At 36.1% G+C, this 22,398-nt stretch overlaps 2 protein-coding genes, 1 non-coding gene and 1 pseudogene across 3 annotated transcripts; 2 read left to right on the top strand and 2 right to left on the bottom strand.

Annotated features, from left to right (window-relative positions):
* Positions 1-1,128: 1,128 nt before the first annotated feature.
* Positions 1,129-4,244, bottom strand: LOC111778811 (glycosyl hydrolase 5 family protein). Its single transcript, XM_023658790.2, has 3 exons — positions 3,578-4,244; positions 3,254-3,501; positions 1,129-2,301 (listed from the first exon to the last, which is right to left on the bottom strand). Exons 1-3 carry the CDS (start codon positions 3,962-3,964, stop codon positions 1,278-1,280), a joined length of 1,659 nt encoding a protein of 552 aa, XP_023514558.1. The 5' UTR covers positions 3,965-4,244; the 3' UTR covers positions 1,129-1,277.
* Positions 1,173-1,244, top strand: TRNAT-UGU (transfer RNA threonine (anticodon UGU)). The gene has a single exon. It is a non-coding gene; the product is annotated as a tRNA-Thr (tRNA).
* Positions 4,245-5,526: 1,282 nt separating the features above from the next.
* Positions 5,527-14,916, top strand: GLE1 (nucleoporin GLE1-like protein). Its single transcript, XM_023688840.2, has 15 exons — positions 5,527-5,925; positions 6,198-6,356; positions 6,451-6,606; positions 6,900-7,020; positions 7,481-7,629; positions 7,936-8,107; positions 8,875-9,094; positions 9,330-9,439; positions 9,788-9,858; positions 10,552-10,633; positions 11,254-11,328; positions 13,143-13,226; positions 13,925-14,059; positions 14,231-14,353; positions 14,433-14,916. Coding segments are annotated over exons 1-15 (1,935 nt in total). The 5' UTR covers positions 5,527-5,923; the 3' UTR covers positions 14,709-14,916.
* Positions 14,917-20,061: 5,145 nt separating this feature from the next.
* Positions 20,062-21,302, bottom strand: LOC111791816 (cytochrome P450 71B37 pseudogene; annotated as a pseudogene).
* Positions 21,303-22,398: the final 1,096 nt, after the last annotated feature.

The following is a 22,398-nucleotide window of genomic DNA, read 5'->3' as shown; positions in this document are numbered from 1 at the left end:
ACCGCTTTTAGGATTATTATCACAAGTTTTGTCTTTACTCTAATGCTTCCCAGAAAACACAAGCACACTTTACTTTGAAGTTCTTATAGTTGAACCATAAAAAAAAAAAAAAAAAAAAACGCATCTTGTTCATATAGATATTAACTTTGAATTATTTTAAGCATTTCTTACTTCATATCCTCCTATAATATATATCCACCAACTTTCACCTTAGTTCGTCTCTCAACCACATCTTACCTAAAGAAATTCTAATGTAGTCATATCACAGGAACAAAGTTATACACGAGGGTCCGCCTCCATTGTCGAGAAATTTCAAGCCACATTCTTGGTTATAGAGAATCAAAAAGGATCCGACGACCTCGATTTGTGATTGAATTGTGTAGTTTAGAAGCTTAGAGCCTCATGTTCATCCCACTTGATACGAAGAAATGGATATTTTGGAGTGATATCTACCATGCACTATTCACACCCACTAGCACTAGTAGAAAAGGTAAGATTATGGACCACGAACCATAATGGTATAAGGTATGGAACTCAATAATTATCCATGCTTAGTGGCGCCAAACTTCATGAAAGCACAAAGGATAAAGATAGAAGGATAAAAAGCAGCTGTCTTGGCTGTGTTCCAAATGCCCTCTACAAAAACCAGCCTGTGTTCTTCATATCCTGTGGAAATTTGGTAGTTTTTCTTCTTATTTGCCGGAAAGGAACTCAAGTTGGCTGTGAATGGAATATATATATATATATATATATATATGCCAAAGTGGTGGGGCTTCCAATGTACCCTATTCTTGACTTCATCATTCATTTGTCTCTTTTTCTTTGGATTCATATACCCACGCTCGTTCGGTGGTTGCTTTCGTTGAATTGTCGTGTCGTTCTAAATTTAGAAATTTAGCCTTATTAAACAAATCCGTATACTTCGGTCGTACCCTTTAGTTTTCTTTTTCCAAATTGAATTTTCTTCGTTATTCTCTATGACTTTGAATGTTGTAAGATAAATCGTTCGTTGATTTCACCCATTAGAATTTTGCTTTTTAATATAGACGGTATCAGCCAATGTGAGTATAACTCAATAATAATTGACACGTATTCTTCTTCTTCTTGACATGAAATTGCATGTAATGATTTATATAATAATTAAACATTTTAAATCTTGATTAACATCAACAGCCCCTATAGCTCAGTGGTAGAGCGTCAGTCTTGTAAACTGAAGGTCTGTAGTTCGATCCTGCATGGGGGCATTTTTTTTTTCTTCTTTAATTTAGCCTTAACAATTACTGCACAAACAACTTAGGCACAAGATTGGACGACAAAGAAGAACCCACCATACTAATCATCGACCTTGTCGCGCCCAAGCTTCTAGTACTATTAACGAGCTTGAACCATTGGCTACTCGGGTCACACGACGAGTCCCGACTCAAGCATTTACAAGCATTGGTGACAATTTCATTAGTACTTGGGTCAACGTCCAAGCAAACCACGGAGCCATCGTCGAGTTTCGAAGAAAGATGCATCTTTGAATCAGAAACCATATCCCATTGAGCATTTGAGACAGTACATATTATCCCCAATCTCGGCTGCTTCCCCATGTCCTGCGCTTGTATGCAAAAGTACGTGCCTTTGAGAGTTAAAAACTTCTGCGGCGTGTAGTACCAAGGATCAGAATCAGCGCATGGGCCTAATCTTAATGGGTCCAATAGCGACTTCCTCCCCACGCATAGCCCTGTTGATGGGTGGAACATTACACTGTAAGGCCTCCTTTCGGCTAGCCCTGGGCCTTGGAAGGGTGTCTGCAGGGCGGAGATCCTTTGGAGGAAGCTAGAATTTCTAGGATTACACCAATTCCAATCAAGCAACCCGTAGAACTCGTTCAACCCAACAACCCCTTCTCTCAAATAGTAGCTTCCAACGAGCGTCCACACCGCCCAATCGAGGTCGTACTCGGCTGCCACGCTCAGGAAGCAGCTTAGATACCTGTTGTCGTTGACGTTGGTGCCTCTTTGGTCGACTCCGAATTCGGTCAGAAACAGAGGCATTCCCTGTTCTAAGAGAAATCCGGACATTTTCATTAAGTTGTTTACTACTCTTCCGCAGACTTGATTTGGGTTGCCTGATTGCCATGAAGAGCCGTCGGAAAATGCATACCAATGAACCTCGTACACTAATTTGGATGTGAATGTGAGGTTTATGGGTTGGGTTTTGAGAAAAGATAAGTCCTTGTCGAAGCTTAGTCCTGAGAGAATTACAAGAACGTCTGGGTTTGCTGCGTGAACTGCTTCGGCTCCTCTTTGCATGTACCTTCCAACAACATTGGTTCATCACATTCATATGAAATTATGATCAAATCTTGTGTTCATATGATTTCATTTCTAAAGTTTATCTAAATTTTGAAATTGGTTCTTAATAGATCTCTAAACTAGATAAATTCAAGATTTTTAATTGATGTATTAGATATAAAAAGAATTTTCTATCTATTAGAATCCTAAAATTTCAATTATGTCGAGTACACTCCTGAATTGAATTTTTTTAAAAAAATTAAAAAAAAATCAAGGATTAAATTGTAATTTTGAAAGTTTAGAGACCAAATAACACGTGAAGATAACGACTAAACTTCTAATTTAAATATAAGCAATGTCTAATAAACAAGTACATAAATGGTTGAGTTGAGAAAATCTTTTAAACCAATCTGAAATTTTAGATTAGTCGAGAAATTGGTGATTCAGTAATCCGAATAGAGTTCACAACTCAATTCAAGTTGGGTTGGGTTGGATTGAGTAGTCAGTTTTTCTTTTTAATTATTTAAAAAACTCTATTTATCTACTATGCATATTATATTAATAACTAAAATCTCATATATTTCAAATATCAAATATTCACAAGTCATAATTCATCACTAAAATCGATTACCGACGTTAAATATTCTTCATCTTCATAACAATCTTAAAATTAGAGTTGAGTTGGGTTAGATTGTACCCTTACTTTCAGGTTGGTTTGGTCAAAGTGACCAAAAAATATATCGACCCATCAAGCAAAAGAACCTGAATTTTTTCAGTTTTCAAAAGATTCAACCTAACCTAAAAAAAATCTAACCCAACCCAACCCGTAAATTGGATGAGCCAAATTCTCAAATGACATGAATACCCTTACTAATAAACATATTTTTTTATCTAATTTCGACCCTAAAAATCAAATTTAGATAATTGATATTATAACCTATATATTTAAAAATCAAATTTGAAGTGTATTGTACCTGTACCAATCGTTGACATTCTGCTTTGGGCCACGGAGCTCATTCCTAAGGCTCATACCAACAACATGGGCCACGCCGTTAAACATGGTAGCCATTCTAGTGAGCCCCTCGATCCATTTCTCCGGGTTGAAGTACTGATCCCCGAAGAACCCATTTCCGTCGAAGTTGCTGCAGCACCACCCTGGCTTGCTGATGTGATTGTCCAATACCACCATCAACTCCGCCTCCCCCAACCTCCCCACCACCGCCTGCAATCCAATTTCAAAATCAAACCCATAATTCACCAAATCCAAACATTTACAGAGCACCCCATTTACGATTTACCTCAAAAGCCTTTATGAGCGGAAGATCGATGATGAAGGGGTTATTGGCTTGGACTCCAGCGATGGCTTCCCTCAGACCCAGCCGCTGGAATGACTGCCGGACGGTGAGGGAACTCAAAGACTCGTTTGTGGCTAAAAACAGTGGCCAAGTGAGCCTCACGCAGTTGAATCCTAATGACCCAATACGGTTTGTAATCTCGTCGATGGGCTGCTTCGAAAGCCCCTCCGCTACCACCGCTTCCAAATGCGACACCCAATTTACGCATCTTAGTTTCACTCTCTGCCCTTGTTCGTCCACGATCCACCGTGAATCGGTGTGCAACGGCAGCCCCACTGCCGCCTGAAGCCACAGGGCGGCGACAGAGCACAACAAGACCAGCCCCTTCATCGTCGATCTTGATCCTATCCAGTTTCTTCCCCCATCTTGAATTCAACTACTGTGTGATTATTTTATAATTGGAGAAGTCTTGTAAGCCCCTTTTTGTTGTTTTTTCTAAAGCTTTGATGACGAGGCGTCTGAAAGGTACAGGCCTATTGAGCATTTGGTGGACTTCCAAGGCAATGCAATAAATTACAGGACTCTTTCAAGCCACTCTTTGTTTCCCTCTCATAGTTGCTTGGCTTGTCTGGCTGGGAAGCAACGTGAAGCTTGAAAGGCAGAGGAACTGTTAGTTGAGTGTCTCAGTCAAAAATGATTAAGACTCCAAAGGAGTCGAGCCTCGAGGGGAAGCGCACTTTGTTCGAGGGGAGGTGTTGGATGATGGAAGTCCCACATCCCCTAATTTAGGGAATGATCATGAGTTTATAAGCGAGGAATACTAACTCTATTGGCATGAGGCCTCTTGGGAAGCCAAAAGCAAAACCATGAGCGCTTATACTCAAAGTGGACAATATCATACCATTGTGGAGAGTCGTGTTCGTCTAACCGAGTGTATACAAGAAATTGGCTACAAATTTGGGTTTTATGGGACTAAGTTAAATCTTAATGAAATGATTTTTTTTATCCACTTAGATGTAAAATCAATTAGGAATTAGGAATAAGTTGAGTTAGAAATTTATTATAATTCACTCATCTATAATCTGAATTAAAAATCTTTTCTTTATCCTATGTTTTGAGAGATGGTAATAGGCTACTATCATCTGTCACGGTTGTACATTTTCAATTATGCAGTGTCGTTAACATGCTCACGATTAATCTTGAGGAAAACTCAAGCCCCATATGTATTTTTCGCCTAACTTTGTGGCATTGTCGAACTTTGTGGCATTGTCGAACCTTAAGTGAGATTTGTCTTTAGCAACCAAATATCACTTGTGCGAAATCCAAACTTATTTGGCCACACACATCGTCTCCATGTGCATGTTCAATCATATGCGACACAACCGATTTGCTTCTACATTAGGCCAAGTCATTCGGCCCAACCATGTCTCGACTCAGTGATGAGGTCTCTCGATGTAATGTCGCATTCCGACTTCATCTTAGTTTCCAATTAACACTGTGCATATGTCTTGATGTCATTCTAAGTCATGGGGTGTGGTAGGCCATCACAACTTACTTGATCATGCCATTGAGAACGACTCCATGTGTCGTTCATAATATCAGGACATCCTGAACATTTATCCATTTGGATTCTATTGAGGCATTAAGCCCTCTTATGTCCATGCTATATCATTTCATTTACAGATCATGTACTGGATAACAAGTGTTCGATTCAACCTCTAACATATGGGCTTGGGTGCAATATCGACAGTACTGTCTTTGAAAAATCAATTTCAAAAGAAGTTGTTTGAGACACTCGTTACGCAATGCTCACTCTCAACATGACACACATATATGCTTCAAGATAGCTCGCTTAGGAACGGGTTACCCAATGATAAAGATAAGGAACAACATAAATCAAAATGCTTTCTTTTAAAAAGAACAGGCCGTCGCATTTCACTTTGCCTTAAAACTTTAGGTCACCCTTTCGAAAATCACTTGGAACAACTCAAGTAATTTAGGAAATGGAAGTGTGAAGTCTTTAGTCGCGAGGGTTCTCTTCTGCACTTTTCTGAATCTTCTTCTTCGGCAGCTCTTCTCGCCGGACGGTGAGCCACGGTGCTGTTCCGTCGAATGTGCAAGAGGAAGACACAGCTGCTCTTTGTCTCGCGATCCGATGAATTGCTGATTTCAACTATGTTTTAAAAAAAAATGCTCGAATCGATATCTCTCTCTGAAGTTTCAGACTAGTTGTTTCTCCTCCGGTTCCGATTGTCCTGGGACTGATTCTTTTTCTCTTCTGCACAGCCCCGGATCCGCCAGGGGCGTCCTTTTGGTCATTGAAGCGTTCGAAGTTTGCTTATTGAAGCCATGTAAGTTCTACATTCTTTCACATTCAATTTTTGATATGGTAATTGTACGTTTTCAAGTTGATTCTATGGTTAGGGCAAAAACTGGAAGCTATTATTTGGGCATTTGGTTGCATTGTAGACGTAGTATCTTTGTGTACATGCCTGTTATAGATGATTTCAAACTAGCATATGTTTGGCAAACATAGTTTAACTTAGCTAGTTTGTCATGTTGAACGACATCCAGGACCCTCATTATCACTTGTGTTATTCTTTTGTTTGTGTTTCGTTTTCAGGAGTCCGGTGAAGTTGACCCTTCGCTGCCCTTCTAGGGTAGGACAAGTTACAGCTGATCCACAGCCTGATTTTAGCTTTGATGATTTGCGAGTGGAACTTTATTCTTTGGAGGAGAAGCTAAAGACGTCCACAACTCCTTTCACAAAAACATGTTCACGGTATCATAGTTTTTTATATTTGGAAAAGAACGAATGAATTTGTGCATGCTTCTAGTTTTCTTTGTTGAGGAATTTGTGGTTTATATGTCAATAGAGACTTTCCACTCATAAAAACTACGAAGAGAAGCTCCAAGCCTTTTGTAATGGGTGTGTATGAGGATGAGCTACAGAACATATTTAACGATGGTGAAGTAGTTTGTGACCAAGGTTCAAATGCTAAGCGCTTTAATTGTGATGGATGTTTTCTCAGGTATTTTATTCTGTTGCCGCTTCCAACTTTATTTATTTTTTCTTTTAAAGTTTAAGTTGCTTTTATTTAATGAATATTTATGCGTAATCTTCCCCGCATATGTTTTTCTATGAGAAATTAAAAGTGGAAATATGCTTTGCCTGGTTTTATTTAACTTTTGAGGGCCTGTTCATGTTTTTAGACTTTTTTTTGTCATGTGATGTGATTATTATTATAAGCTACTGAATTTCGATCTGAACTATTACATATCTGGCTTTGTGCCATGAAGTTTTAATATTTTTCTTTCCTTTTAGCGATAGCGAAGATTCTGACAATGAATCAACTCTTGAAACACGAGCCCATCTGATGGAGGACGTGGATTTAGTGGAAAGTTCTTTATCTCAGCTAACAGATGATCATCTGCTTAACACGAAGGTATTTAGGGGAGTATATAATTTATATTTCTCTCTTTTATTGACGTCTACACATTGTTTAGCATGTAAATATGAATGCATCATACATTTCATTTCTTCATGACATTTTGTGTCCATCTCTCATGTCCTTTACCTACCCTTTTTAAAGTTAGTTTGTTATCTCTAGTTGTTTCTTGGAGTTTTAGACACTGTATTGCATCGTCTAAGATATTGTGAAGACATGTATGTGAAATTAGTTAAACTGGCATTTTTTTAGGTAAAAAAAACTCATTAATTAGATTATTTCTATCTGGATGTTGTCATAGCTGTATTCTCATTTAGTCTGACGTCTCTGACTTAAAACTTATAAGACACTAGAAATTATGAAGAATTTTTAATTTCAACCATCGAGAGACAAAGTGGATGGATATCTAGCTAATCTTCCCTTCTGCTAATGCTCTTCTAAATTAGTTTATAAACAGGAGGAAATCAGGAACCAACTTGGAAGGTTGGAGACCAACCTCACTACTTTAAATGAAAAGTCCAGTGCTGCAGCCTCTCAAATTGAGAAATACTATGAGGCAAGACGAGAAGCTGACCGGAGACTTGATACTCAATATCAACGCGAGATGTATGCTTTTCTATTAGTTTTGTTGATCATCTTTCTTAAGTCAAGTTTAGTAAATCTTTTTCACAAACTTCTAATGATAATAAAAAATTCGTATGAACCATGCCAACCTTGAATTTTCAATTTTTGCTTCTTCATGTTTGAACCTAACCAACTAGATTTTTTAAAATCATTTTTTACAATATATATTTAGTTTTAGAAAGTTGTAATTAGTTCTATGTGCTTCTTTTCTCTGCCTAGCCACTTATGAATGACTGTGTGCTAATATTGTAATCTTACTTGGTGTTTATCCTTTTCCTCTACTTCTAGTGCTGAAGGCCTTGATAAGTACTTGACTACTGTTCAGCGTCACCATGAACAAATATCACAAAGAGAAGAAAGAAAAATAAGAAGTGATGCGGCTTTTGAGGAAGCCAAAAGAAAGGAGAAGGCCATGCTAGAAGAAAAAAAACGTCTAGAAAAGGCTAAAGCAGAAGCTGAGGTTTGTGGTCAGCTATTTGGAAATGATTATTTTTTGTTGTTTGTTTGTTTGTTTGTTCTTCTTTTTGTCTTTTTATTTTTTATTTTTTATTTTTATTGTGTTGTTCACTTTACCGGTACGTATGGCTTTCATAGAAAATTTAAACAACTGTTTCATGGGCTGCTAGCTTGTAATCAATTCTATTGTCGTTCTATCTCCATCAACTTTCCTTTGATTCAATATGAGGATTATTGATCAATAATCCATCCTGTTTTTAGATTAGATAATCTTTTCTGGGAGTTAGTTCCACCTTCAATGGTTTAGGTTTGGTGGACATTATGTGTCCTTCATCATTTACTTTTTGAGTCATCTGGTAGGAAACAAAATAGTTACAGGACCTAACTGCGTAGGTGTTTCGAATAGCGCAGCAAGATGCGCTCTTTGGAAAAGCCCACCTTTGAAGGGTGCAAAAGTCCACTTATTTATTTATTATTTATTATTTATTAATTTTATCTTAAGGAAGAAACTAAAAATTTCTTAAATAATGTTCATTTTCTTCACAATCTCTAATCAACGATCTGACTTCTTAAAATTTTGATTCTCATTATTCATAATATTATTTTTATTCATATACAAAAATGTAGTTTCGTTTTTCTTGGTACTTGACAAAAAAAAAAAAAAAAAAAAAAAAAAAAAAAAGTATTTGATGTTTTTCTTCACCTCGCACTTTAGCCCCAAAGGAGTGTTGCACTTTACTGCATCTCACACAACTAAAAACACTGGTGTAGGCAAAAGCTAAAGCTGAGGAGGCAATGAAAGCTGCTATAGAAGCTGAGAGTAGGGCAATGAAAGAAGTAGCTGAAAGGGAAGCCGCTGAAAACTTAAAAAAGGTTGATGCTGTACAAGCGCAAGAAACTATTGTTGGGGCACCAACCACCAAACCAGTAAACTCAGTCGGACAACCTAAAGGAACTGCTCTGGATGGAACAAATGTGTCAAGATCACCAGGTGATTTTCAGTATGAATGTGATAATGGGTTTTCTGTTTTTGTTAAAAAATTATATACTTGAAAATTCCTAACTCTTTATATTTCTTTTTTCATTCTATCCTGAACCTATCTTTGTTCAGTTCTCTTTATTCAGAAGATAGAGATGTTCATGTGACTTTTTGTGTTTGGTCTACTAAGTTACTTGATTTCAGGATTTCATCTAATATGGAACTTTTTGGGCCAATCTCATGGTAGGTACCATGGTTAGAGCCTCAAGAAATGCTTTGACTTTAGAGCAGGAGAGACTACAAAAACTTAAGGAGGTAGAGGAGGGAAACCAAGCATTGAGATTGAGTTCAAATAAGGTTCGGCAATTACAAATAGTTTGAATGCTTATTATTTTGTCGGTTCTACATGTAACAGATATTAGTAGGCATGGATAATTCATTTTAATGTGGAATGCAACTTACTGCTTAGATTAGCATAGGATAGCAAACATTGTTTATCATTGATTGAATGTATCTCTCGGCCTTTCTTTTTTTAAGCCCCATCTTAGAATGATGTCACTTCTATTCATCAAGTGGGAAAAAGTTTCATTCTAGGACTTAAATTTCTTACTATTGACTATCTTCTCTCTAACACTTGTGACCTGATAGAGTATTTGAATATTGATCTCATTGTAATTCTAAATACCCATCTCTTCCTCTCATCAGGATTTTAGCACCCATGAAAGACATATTGCTAGACTAATTAGACAAATAGTGGGGACAAAAGAGAATGTCAGGTATGTGATTTCTTAGATGTTCTTTGGTTTTTGTATGGCTATTTTGCAATTGAAGCTGTTTTAATAGAGACTTCTGTTTTTCATGTGCATTTCTTCTTTTTGCTCCTGACAAACTCCTTTGTTAGTATTTATTTAGTTACAAATATGTGGTTTCTGTCACCTCTAGATTAAGTTGGTTACAAGTTTAGGATGCTGAATTTAGATTCCCACCTCTTTCTCTAGGGTTACATGATGCTATTAATATTATTATTATTTTTTAATAAAATAGGCTACATTGATGCTATTACTAGCTACAATGTTTAGCTGCCCTTCACTATTTTTATGCAGGATTTTCTGTCTATGCTAGTATTTTGACAAAAGTTATTTCTAAAGTTCAAAGTGGAAGTTATTAGATTACAGGTTATTTGTACAATTCTCTTAATTCTTTTACACTAAACTTCTCTTATGGGTCTGGACGCTGTACTGTACATTGATCCCGTAGCCACAAATCATAGAATATTAGATGGGGCTTTAGTTTCTCGAAGTGGAACAAATTAGTAGCATTAAGCAATATATTTGTAATAGATTTAAGGTTACGTTTCTTTGTTACTCGTGTTTTTATTTTAGTTTTATAAAATAGACAACATTTTTGTATCTGTATTCTCAGTATTTAGGAAAACATATTGACTATTTGTTTTGTACTATCTGATTCAGTACAAAAACCAGTCAACTTCTCAAGATTTTCATGGATCCTCTTTGTCCACAAACTATTAGCATTGCAGCATTTGCGAAGAAGGTAATACTATCTCATTAACTAGTTGATCATTCTTCTTGCTTGGATGTTACTCATTATGGTAGTAAAGTAGTTGATTAAATGTACAATAAGTGCCATGCCCAGATGTAGTGGTTTCTTGCTTTCATTTCTAAGTAATAATATGTTGTGAGTTCGTGAAGTACAAATTCTTATTTGTTAAAAAAAAGGTTCTTGAAGTACATATGTTGTTGGTCCAGCTGCAAGCTCCTGTATTTACATAAGGATTTGTAGAAACCTACGCAGATTTGTTTGTATGTATCATATTTATGTAGGTTATACCACTTTTGGCAGGATTTTGTGTTTGACATTTGTATATTAGGGTTAATTTTAATGAGTGAAAACAAGTGGTTTCTTTAGTTGTGTTTTAATTTAATGTGGTTACATATGTTGAATTCAATACTCAAATAGGTATATTGCTATGTGTGGTAACTAACTAGACCACTGTTGCTTCGCTTCCATTCTCAATAGCTAACTTTATTTTCAGGTATCTGTATTTGTATTACTTCAGCTATCATGCGATTAGATCTTGTTCTTGAAACTTTTCTTCATATAGTTGGACCAGTGCATCGAAGCTTCTAACTTTCTTAGCTTTTGAATTTCAGGTCGTTTCTCAATGTGAAAGTTCAGAAAATGCAGTTTTTGCATGCAGTCATGTCATTGTTCTCGTTACCTCACAGGTTCTGCACTGGTCATGTTATTGTTCTTGTGCATATTGTTTTGACACTAAATGATGACCTCAAACCTAACATAAGTGGCGTAGGCAACCTTGGTAAGAACACCTCCTGAACACACACGATACCCCTTAGTACACACACAAGAAACCACTCAAAGGAGAAGAAAAAAGATCTAATATTGTGATGGAAGCCCTTGGATAGGAAAACTTGTGCTCAATCCAAAGTCGAAATGTCAAAACTCATCACAAGTATGTAACCAATCAAACTTGAAATGTTTCTAAGGAATATGCAACCTAAGCTAGGATGCAACACGCTTTCCTTTTAGAACAAAGATAGGAACTCTCCACATTTTGAGGTCATCAAAATGTCTATTTTCTTCAAATTTACAATTAAAGGATTTACATAGTTTCTCGTTGTTGATAACCTAAAGGAGTGAAAAATCATTTAACTATACCCTAAAACTAACCTAACTTGAATAGTGTTTAGTTTCAAGATATTTGGGGATTTCTAGAATGGGCCAACTAAACCCAATTGGTTCCACTTTTGTGCCTATTAGCTTAGCATCCTAATACAAATCAAGTTCATTTATAATTGAAGGGATGTTTTACAGGGCAAACACCACCCTTAAATTGAAGCATTTGGGTTTGGTGCTTCATGTTGCCTAGAAATTTTATGTCTACTTTTTCTCCTCCCTTGCGAAGCAAGATACTCCAAGTGTTCAATTGGAGATCTCTTTCTTATGTGGTTGGCTCTAGTGGCTTGATCCTAAACCATATTAGAATGCATTTCAAAACTATTTCTTACTGGAAAATGTAATCAAAATGTCAAATGAGTACGATCCCAAACCATATTAGATAACTATCATAAACCATATCAGACAATTCTCTTTTAATCTTATGCTAGAATTGGATCATCATATTTAAGTTTCATTCTTGATTAAAAAATGTTATTTTTTCTTTGGAGATCAAATGGCGAGGACATATGTGAGTTGATGCTGCACAAACATTTAGATGGATAGATATTGTAGTATAACTTAAAATACTATTGTATTAATTGGAGAATAGTCCTGTATAGTTATGCTTACACGGACACACACATGATGACACACTAATTTCTAAAAGAGTAGGACACATACACGTTGAGGATACCAATTTTTAACTAAAGTTAATTTATATATAAAGTTATATTGATATATCAATACTTCTCGATAGATAAAACATGTAAATTTAACGTATAAACAAAGTATACTTTCACTTAAAACCTACAAAGTCATGTAAATTTAACGTATAAACAAATTATACTTCGCTTAAAACCTACAAAGTTAAGTCAATTAACGATATAGAAAGATTACTGTTTGACCATAAGAAAGTGACATCCTAATACTTTAGATCAATTATAGAGTCTATGAGAAAATCTCTATTCCCCCTCCCCAATTTTTAGGTTCAAACATTTTTTAGATCCATGTCCAAGCTGTGGCCAGTATATATATATATATATATATATAGTTCAACCATTTTATTTAGCATGTCGGACATGTGTCTGGACATATCCGTGTCTGACATATGTTCGATACAGACACTGTACCTAAAACATATTATCTGTGCTTCCTAGTTTATGCTTATCTCAAAAGGTTTTTTTTTTTTTTTTTTTTTTTTTTTTTTTTTTTTTTTTTTTTTCCTCTCTGTTGGACCTCAAAATTACTAATAAAATAAGTGTATGGGTGTAATAAGGTAGCGTTTTCCTTAGCTTTTTATTTTCTAATGCTTTTTGAATACAATGACTATTGTACGCTAATGTTAGCAAATTGTTTTAATCAGGTCCCAAGTGCTATGGTTCTTCTTCTAGCAGAGTTCCATAGAGCTTGCATCTACACAGTTCCGAAGCACGTAGGATACTCAGAGGTGAGTTCTTTCTAACAACTTGGATCGTCTTTATCATGAATCATTCTTGATATGGTAATACCCGGCAGGTTTACTTGTTCTGTCTTCTCCTCTTTGATGGTAGTTTGCTTCATTCTTAATGAAATACAGTTTTAATTGACTATGATATTTGCTCTTGCCAAATATTTTGGGATTTGCGTGATTGCATCCTAAGCTGTTAACTACTGAAAATTTTGAGAGAAGAATCAACTTCTGGCTTGTGAATGCGTTTCTTATAATTTAATCTAGACAAATGTCTTTTTATCGAACTTTCATGCTTTACTAGTTTCCAGGCTTTACAGTCATCTTCTGGCAGCATGAAGAGTATTAGAATGTGCTACTGTCTAACACATGTAAAATTAAGTTTGGAACAATTTTTGTTCTTCATATGTCTAAAACATGCTAAGAAGAAAAACAATTAATGTTATTGCAAATTAATGAGGAAAATTTTGTTTCTTTTAAGCTTATTCCAGTGTCCAAGTAGATTAAATCCTCCATAACTTGTTCAGGTTTCAAGACTGATAAATTCCACCTATTCATTGAAACTTGGTCATTTCAAAATTTAAACCGCATTTGAATCAATACAAATGGTCTAGTGCGCTTATGCTGTCTATTTATTTATTTTTATTTATGAGATTCCTCACTTGCATGTTGAATAATTTTTACACATTTTTCCATAGGCCGCATTTGAATCCAAAGAGTCATATTACAAAACTCTTGGATTCCGAGAGGATGTAGATGGAAAAATGGAGAGTGTTAAGGATTATTTGAAGCGGCTAGAAGCATACATGAAACTGTATGGGGCATTGGTTCAGGTTTGTCTCTTCTAATAGTTCGGGAAGTACTTCGAAATATTTTATCTTGCCACATTATTTTAGAGCTTTCTATAATTGAGCTACTTTCATTATCTATAGTTATACCATTCTCGACTATGACATTAGGAATCTTTCCATAAAAGTAACTTATAAAAATGGATCATTTGGCAGACTGAAGTTCCTGGTGCCCGTAACATACATGGTCTTGAGGAAGGTTGGGCATGGCTCGCAAGATTTCTAAATGCAGTTCCCCCCAATATATACACTGCAACCGCGCTCTATGCATTCTTACAAGTAAGTTGAATAGAATTTTAATCACTGAGAAGTAAGCTGAAAAAACCATGGTTTGACGACCCCATTTTGTATAATATAGGTAGCAGGCTTTGCACTGTTCAGAAAATATAAATCTCAGTTCAGGAAGCTTCTGAACATCATCTCCGACAACTTCTTGAGTGCACTAAGAGGAAAGGAGAACCCAGGGTTGAAACAGATAATCGTGCAGATTGAATCCTATTTGGAAGACAGGAAATTCCTTCAAGAACCAGAAGGAAGGACCTTGCGGGGTTCCTTGTTGTCCAGTGGTATGGTGCCGGAGTCAGAGTACACACAAGATTCATACAGCCGTTCAGGTAATTCATATTTCTACTGATACCAGCCAGTCTCCTGGACAATTTTGTTATAAGTTTAGCTGAGGGAATGTAACCCATTTATAACCTAGGCATTCTTCTCAGTACAAAAGAAAAATTCAGCATTGTTGAAGAAGTGTACGCTAGAATATGGTGTTTGAACTTGTAACTCTGTTTAATGACAATGAGGAATTTTATAGAAGGAAAAAAGTTTGCTCAGTTGATAAACAAGTTGAAAGATTTATGCAACAGCCTGAAAACCAATATGTACACGGATGTACACAAACAACTCCCTGTAGAACAAACAAGATAAAGACTTTAAAGTCATTTTTTGGATGTTAAATCGTTTCTTGAACTTTCTTGATTACAAAACACAAAAAGTGCTAGCAAATGTACTTTTGAGCTACTAGCATGTGAAACTGTCAAGACATCACTTCCTTCTGGACTAGATTTAGGGGTCTTCATCACTTCCTTCTGTAGTCCATCATCCTTTGTGGATCCTTTCGTGCTTCTACCCACCTGGAGAACGAGTTAGTTTTTCAATGTCACCGGTGATGACATGTTTGAACTTGTTGGTTTCGGTATCATTGCACTTTTCAGGTTTTCAGGTTTGTTGGGTCTAGGGGTGTACATGGTCCGGGTTGGGTTGGGTTAAGGGATTTTTTTTGACCCAACCCAAAAGTTCGGGTTGGTTGGATTGGTAACCCAACCCAACCCGAAACTTTTCACAATTCGACCCAACCCAACCCTCTATTTTCGGGTTGGGTTAGTTAATTTTTTTTTTAAAATTTTATTTATCTACAATTTATAATATTCGGATACAATCTTATATAAAATATATTAAAAATTTACAAACTCAAATCAATACATAATTATTAAAAAAAAATGAAAATTGTGACATATTAAGAATATATTATAATAAAAATGATTAGTTTAAAGATATTGTATATCATAAAAAAAAACATATAAAAATATTTTAGTTGAAATATGTTTGATTTGATAAAAGATAGACTCTTAAACTATTAGAAAAATAATATATATACCACAAATAGAAAATAAATACAGAATTTAGAATTGCTAGTTTATCTTTAAATATATTTAAACTATAATTTAGAAATATAATAACCTTGCAACAAATAGAAAATAAAAATTAGAAATATAATAACCTTGCAACAAATAGAAAATAAAAAATAAATGTATAAGAATTTAGAATTACTGGTTTATCTTTAAATAACAAATAAAAAATAAAAAATAAATACATCAAAATTTAGAAGTACTCGTTTATTTTTAAATATATTTAAACTAGAATTTAAAAATATAATAACCTTACAACAAATCGAAAATAAAAAATAAATAAGAATTTAGAATTACTAGGTTATCTTTAAATATATTTAAACTAGAATTTAGAAATATAATAACTTTACAACAAATAGAAAATAAAAAATAAATACATAAGAATTTAAGATTACTGATTTATCTTTAAATATATTTAAACTAAAATTTAGAAATATAATAACCTTGCAACAAATAGAAAATAAATATATTAGAACATAATTTGTGAAGATGTCTGACAAACCTATTATAAATAATATTTTTTAATATATTTTATATATTTGAATTTGTCTCAGGTCAATCCGAGGGTTTTACCCACGAACTCGAAACCGAACCAATTCAGTTCGGGTTCAGAAAAATGAACCCAACCCTACCCGAAATGCTAATCTAACTCAACCCAACCCTTGTAGTTTGGGTTGGGTTGGTCCGGGTTGTCGGGTTGAATGTACACCCCTAGTTGGGTCTCTTAGTTATGGAGTTTGCTACTTATTTATAGCTTAGTCAACGCTTATACATAATAAAGCTATATATGGTAAATGACATATAAATTAATATGGTAAATGACATAGTAAATTATAAAGTAAATTGTCATAAATATGTATAGTAAAAAACTATATCTATATATGGTAGATAGTTATATATAGTAATAGTTATATTTGGTAAAATTATATATAGTAAACCGAACTGCATGTATATATATTCCCTTAGGCAGAGCTTTTAAGATAACTTTTTGTATTCTTTGTATTCTCTCTTACGGTACATATATGAAGTCATCAATACAAATCATTTAGCCAGAGTTCTCTTTGCATTTTCTCTCCTACTCTTTGTGTTCATCTAGATCGAGTGTGTGTTGTTGTGCGATCCTAATAACTGGTATTAGAGCTAGGCGAAATTCACCACGATCTGTGAAGATGGAAAGTTCAAAGATTGCAATTGAGAAGTTCAATGGATCCGATTTTGGTTTCTAGAAGATGCCTATTAAAGATTATCCATACCAGAAAGATCTTCACGAACGGGGTGAAGCCGGATACCATGACCATGGAGCAGTAGAAGCTCAAGGATCGGCAGGCCTTAGGGCTGATTTGATTGACGCTATCCAGAAATGTGGCGTTGAACATCATCAAGGAGAACGTCATATCTGTTGAAGGCGTTGTCGAATATATATACGAAAAACTGTCAACTATAAACAAGGTGTATTTGATGCGGAGATTGTTTAGTCTACAAATGTTCGAAGGTGGATTGTTGTTGATCATATAAATGAATTTAATATAATTGTAAGTCAACTAAGTTCGGTGGAAATTAATTTTGAGGATGAAATTAAAACATTGATTTTGATGTCGTCTTTATCCGAGTTATGGGATACTGTTGTTGCCGCAATCAGCAGTTCTCGAGGATCTGATACACTGAAGTTTGATGAAATTCGAGGTGTAGTTCTCAACGAAAGTATTCGCAAACGAGAAATTGGGAATTCATTTGGTAATGCTCTCAGTGTTGACAATCGAAAAAGAAGTAAATCGAAGGGCCCAACCAAATGGTGATCAAAATCAAAGAATCGAGAAAAATCGCCAAATAGACCAACGTGTTGGAGTTGTGGAGAAAAGGTCACTTTCGGATAGACTGTACAAAACCAAAGAGGAAGCAGAATCACAGATATGGAGATGATGATTTTATAAATTCAGCAAAAGATATTGAAGATGCTCTAATCCTCAGCGTGGACAGTCCGATTGAATCCTAGATTTTGGACTCAGGTGTATCTTTTCATTCGTTTCCAAATAAAGAGTTGTTTCGGAATTTCAAGTTTGGAAATTTCGAGGTGTATCTTGCCGACAACAAAGATTTGGAGATTAAAAGAAAAAGGGATGTCTGCATAAAAACTCCGGCAGGAAATCAGTGGACATTAAAGGATGCCAAATATATTCTTGGTCTCAAGAAGAATCTGATCTCTATTAGTCAGTTGGACAACACAGTTATGCAACAGAGTTAGAGAAGAGTTCGTGGAAGATCATGATCCTTGTGAGAACTGTGTTATGAACAAACATAAACGAGTTAGCTTCACAAAGACTGCAAGAGAATTGAAGAAAGTGAAGTTGGAAATGGTACACAGACGTTTGGGGACCATCTCTAGTTCCATCACTTGGCGGATCAAAGTTCTACGTTCATCGATGATTTCAATAGAAAGGTTTTGATTTATTTCCTGAAATACAAGTCAGATGTGATCAAAGTTTTACGTCACCTTCATCGATGATTTCAGCAGGAAAGTGCTGATTTATTTCTTGAAACACAAGTCAAATGTGTTTGCCACCTTCAAGAAGTGGAAAGTTGAAGTTGAAAATCAGACCGGCTTGAAGATCAAATGTCTGGGGTCTAACAATGGTGGGGAGTATGACATGTCAGAATTCAAAGCATTTTGTGCAGGTGACGGAATTAGATTAATGAGGACAGTTCCCAGTAAAGCAAGACAAAATGGTGTTGCTGAAAGGATGAACAGAACATGAATGAGCGGGCAAAGAGTATGAGATTCATTATGAATTGCCAAAGACATTCTGAGTCAATGCTATAAATACAACAATTTACTTGATCAACAAATGGCCGTCAATGCCCTTGGAGTTCAAGTTTCTAGAAGAGGTATGGACAAGAAAAGAACTCAAGTACTCTTAGTTGAGAACTTTTGGCTCCATTGCGTCGGTTCGTGTTGATCCAGAGAAGAATGACAAGCTTGATGTTGAGCCTGTGAAGTGCTACCTCATAGGCTTCTAACATGTTTGAATACAAGTTTTGGGATGTGAAGAACAAGAGAATCTTGAGACATTGTGACGTGACTTTTGATGAAAATGTCCTATACAAGAACAAAGAGAAGAAAAATTTGAAGACAACGAAACAAGTGGGAGTTGAGGATGAGTTGAAAGAGCAACGCATTTTTATTTATTTATTTATTTTTATCTTAACTACTTGTCTGAGAGTGAAATAATGATAACAAAGGGAGAGAAAGAAATCTATAGGGAGGAGTACTTATCTCAGATCGTTAGAGAAGCCTATTTAATTTGGAAGAAAGAGTCTCGAAAAGTTATATATAAAACTCTAGCAGTACAAATTGCTTTCTTGCAGCACCTGTGTTTAGAAAGCTACAAGAACTTGTGTCACGACCCGATTTTCGAAGCTTCGAAAATTCGGACCGTGATTAAAAAGACGAAAGCAAAAACCATTAAAAAGAAATTAAGAGAGAGGTAAATAAAAGATAAAAGTCCAATAAAATTAAAACAAAAGAAAAAGAAATTTTGTTTCAAATATTACAAGAGGGGATACAAACATAAAAGGGAATACAAAAGACTCCAAAACAACCGAAAACAGACTGACGCTTTGGAACGACCCCCTTTGTGACTACACAGCTCTCGAACGCTCCTCCACCTCGACCGGCAGCCTGCAAACACTTACAAAAGATAGGAAAACAAGGACGAGTATAAAATTTACTTAGTAAGCCACCTACTTGTTGGCTCTCATCACAGTTGAGGCTTAATAGATTCCCACGGCTTCTCATTAGCTCTAGGACGTTTGGTTTTGGTTTTATCTCCTTGGGGCTATTTTAGTTCTCTGTCCTTTTATTTAAACCCTAAGAGTTCTTTAGGCCAAGTTGTGAATGATTGGTGTCTCTCTACGAGGCGCTACCTCATGCATGGTTATTTGAGACTCTATAATATCTTACTTAGGGGTGTGCTGAGTACCTCTTAGGTCCATGATAGTCTCCCTCATTGGGGGCGCGACCCCTCCCTTATCCCATGCAACTAATGGGCTGTATGACGTGGGTCTCACATTTTTCATGCGAAACGGCTAGAAGAAGTAGGTACTGATCAGGAACTCCTGGTCTCCCACGAAGCTAAGACATCGTTCACCCAACTAGTAGCTTAAGAATACTCCTTTTATCCATGGTACTTGCAAACATAAATTTACCCACGAAGCTAAGACATCGTTCACCCAACTGATTGAGTGTTGAATCTATGTTCACCGAAGAATAACTCCATGGTACTTGCAAACATAAATGTACCAAGAACTGAGCTACACTCTTAAGTGGCGAATTGGAATAAGTTTGAGAGGTGATCTTTTGGTGACGGTTAGACCAGCATCCTCTTCCATCTCCAAATCTTCTTCCCTCATTCCATCTGGTAATTTCCAATCGAAACAAAGCAACAGATTAGCTAGCGTGAGCTCCATTGCAAGGATCCCCATATTCATCCCTGGACATCCTCTCCGACCAGCTCCAAATGGTAATAACCCAAAATGTTGTACTATGTAATTGATATCACTTCCTATGAATCTCTCTCGCAAGAATTCTTCTACCATTGTAAGTGCCTTGATGCAATCTCTACTGAGTTGCAATCCATCCTTTTCTGATTTCAACAGAACATCGATAATATTGTCTTCTTTCTGAGAAGTTGCCTGGAAGTTGATGCGGTCATCAATTACATGTTGGAAAAAGGCATCCAACTCAAAAAAGCTCTTTTCCAACCTTCCATGAACGCCAGTAAGCCAATCAACAATCCAACCCACTCTGGGAAAGTAGTCAGTCGCGGAGAACTATCCGAGTGATACTATGGCTCTTCGAACAACATGGTGAAAATTGTGATTATCTAGCACACCCCCTCTGAAGTTCTTCCCAAAAGCCATCCGGGTTATTATGTTTGCTGTGAGAGAATAAGATTTCTCACAGAGATCAGCAAGATTTGAATGTTGAGAGATTGAGTTCAATAACAGACCCACCTCTTCTTCTCTAATATGCTGAAACGACTGAACCCTCGAAGCATTGAAGAGCTCAAACATACAAATCCTTCGAACGTTCCTCCAGTGTTCACCGTATGGAGCGAAACTCATGTCAACATAGTTGTACGAAAGTCTTCCACTACCTGTTGAGCAAGGACGGCTGCAAGAAGCAAGGTCGTGAAATTTGAACAACTCTTTTGCAGCAGCGGCAGAGGAGACCACGACGGTTGGGACAGAGCCGAGTTGGAGGAGCATGACGGGGCCATATTTTTTCGAAAGCTCAGTAAACGAGCGATGGGGGAGAGAGCCAAGGAGGTGCAAATGACCCAACAAAGGAAGCTTTGGAGGGGTTGGAGGAAGAAGCTTGTTGTTGGGGTTTGCCTGTTTTCTTATGGTTTTAAGAAGCAACAGAGAAGAACAGAGGAAAAGCAGAGGAAGCCAGATGAAGAGATTATTAGGCATCATTCTATCAACGCTAAGCATTTCCCAGCTCTACTTTGAATCATAGAGAGCGAGGGAGGGCAGAATGTGGAATGAAACATAAGTGAATAGATACGTGCTTATAGGCATTTCCAATCATTTTGGCCTGCGGTCATACAGTTGCGTTCAACGTCCATCAAGTATTCGATTGACATCAAATTTGGTGAGCTTTCATCTTTCATATAGGTGAACTTATATGTCCATGATCTTTCCGTTAATTAACCGAGGTGAGATTCCAATAATCCTCAACAGTCCTCTCCTCGAACAAAATATATCATAGAACCTTTTTGCAGGATTCAATCCCTCAAACAAAGTACACCTACACCATAGAGCCTTCTCGAAGGATCCTTCTCTTAAACCCTCGAACAAAGTATACCGATTGTTTGACACCTAAGTTTATGACTAACTTCCACATAAATGCATTATGTATTTAAGTAATGGGTTGCATTCTTTGGATTAAATAAAAATATCTAAAGTGTATCTGGATCTTATGTAATTGCAATGGAAATGATGATTAATTTAGTTTATTTTAGATGACTCAAGTTAATCATGTTAAATATTTTAGATTTTGAGGACAGACATGTGAAGCCCATCTATCCACGTGACCAACTTTTTTGGTACCAAGGGTCAAAGAAGGCTCAGCCACCTGATTTGGTGCACCTTAGTTAGAACCCGAATTTTCCTCTTTAATTTATCTAAAAGTATTCTATCAACTTAATTGATTTAGACATATACCTTAGATCCAACAAAATTGGGCTCAACAGGTATATAAGGGAGGTTATCTCCATTGGTATGATAATTTTTGGAGAAACAAAAAATAAAGTAACGAGAGCTTATGCTCAAAGTGGACAATTATCATTTTATTGTGGAAGTTGAGTGTTCTATCTCTACCATGAAAGTCATACTCTAATCTTAACTGAACCATGTCAATAGAATTTTCAGACATTGAATAAAGAAGTTGTGAGTGTTGAAAGTGTAGTCATATTGAATTTCAACAGTAGAGATCTATTGGACTAACAACGTGCTCGAGAGAAAACCGTGTCCAAATTCTTTCTACCATCCACCCTATCTTGGAGTTTGGTACTCATCCCAAAAGTTTTATATTTTCATTGTCATTCATTAGATTCAATATTGTTGACAAAAAGTTAT

This window comes from Cucurbita pepo, chromosome 1, assembly GCF_057944985.1.
Source record: "Cucurbita pepo subsp. pepo isolate OVF chromosome 1, ASM5794498v1, whole genome shotgun sequence".
In the NCBI taxonomy this organism is placed as follows: domain Eukaryota; kingdom Viridiplantae; phylum Streptophyta; class Magnoliopsida; order Cucurbitales; family Cucurbitaceae; genus Cucurbita; species Cucurbita pepo.
The sequence above is the reverse complement of the archived record's forward strand: the minus strand, read 5'-3'. Positions and strand labels throughout refer to the sequence as shown.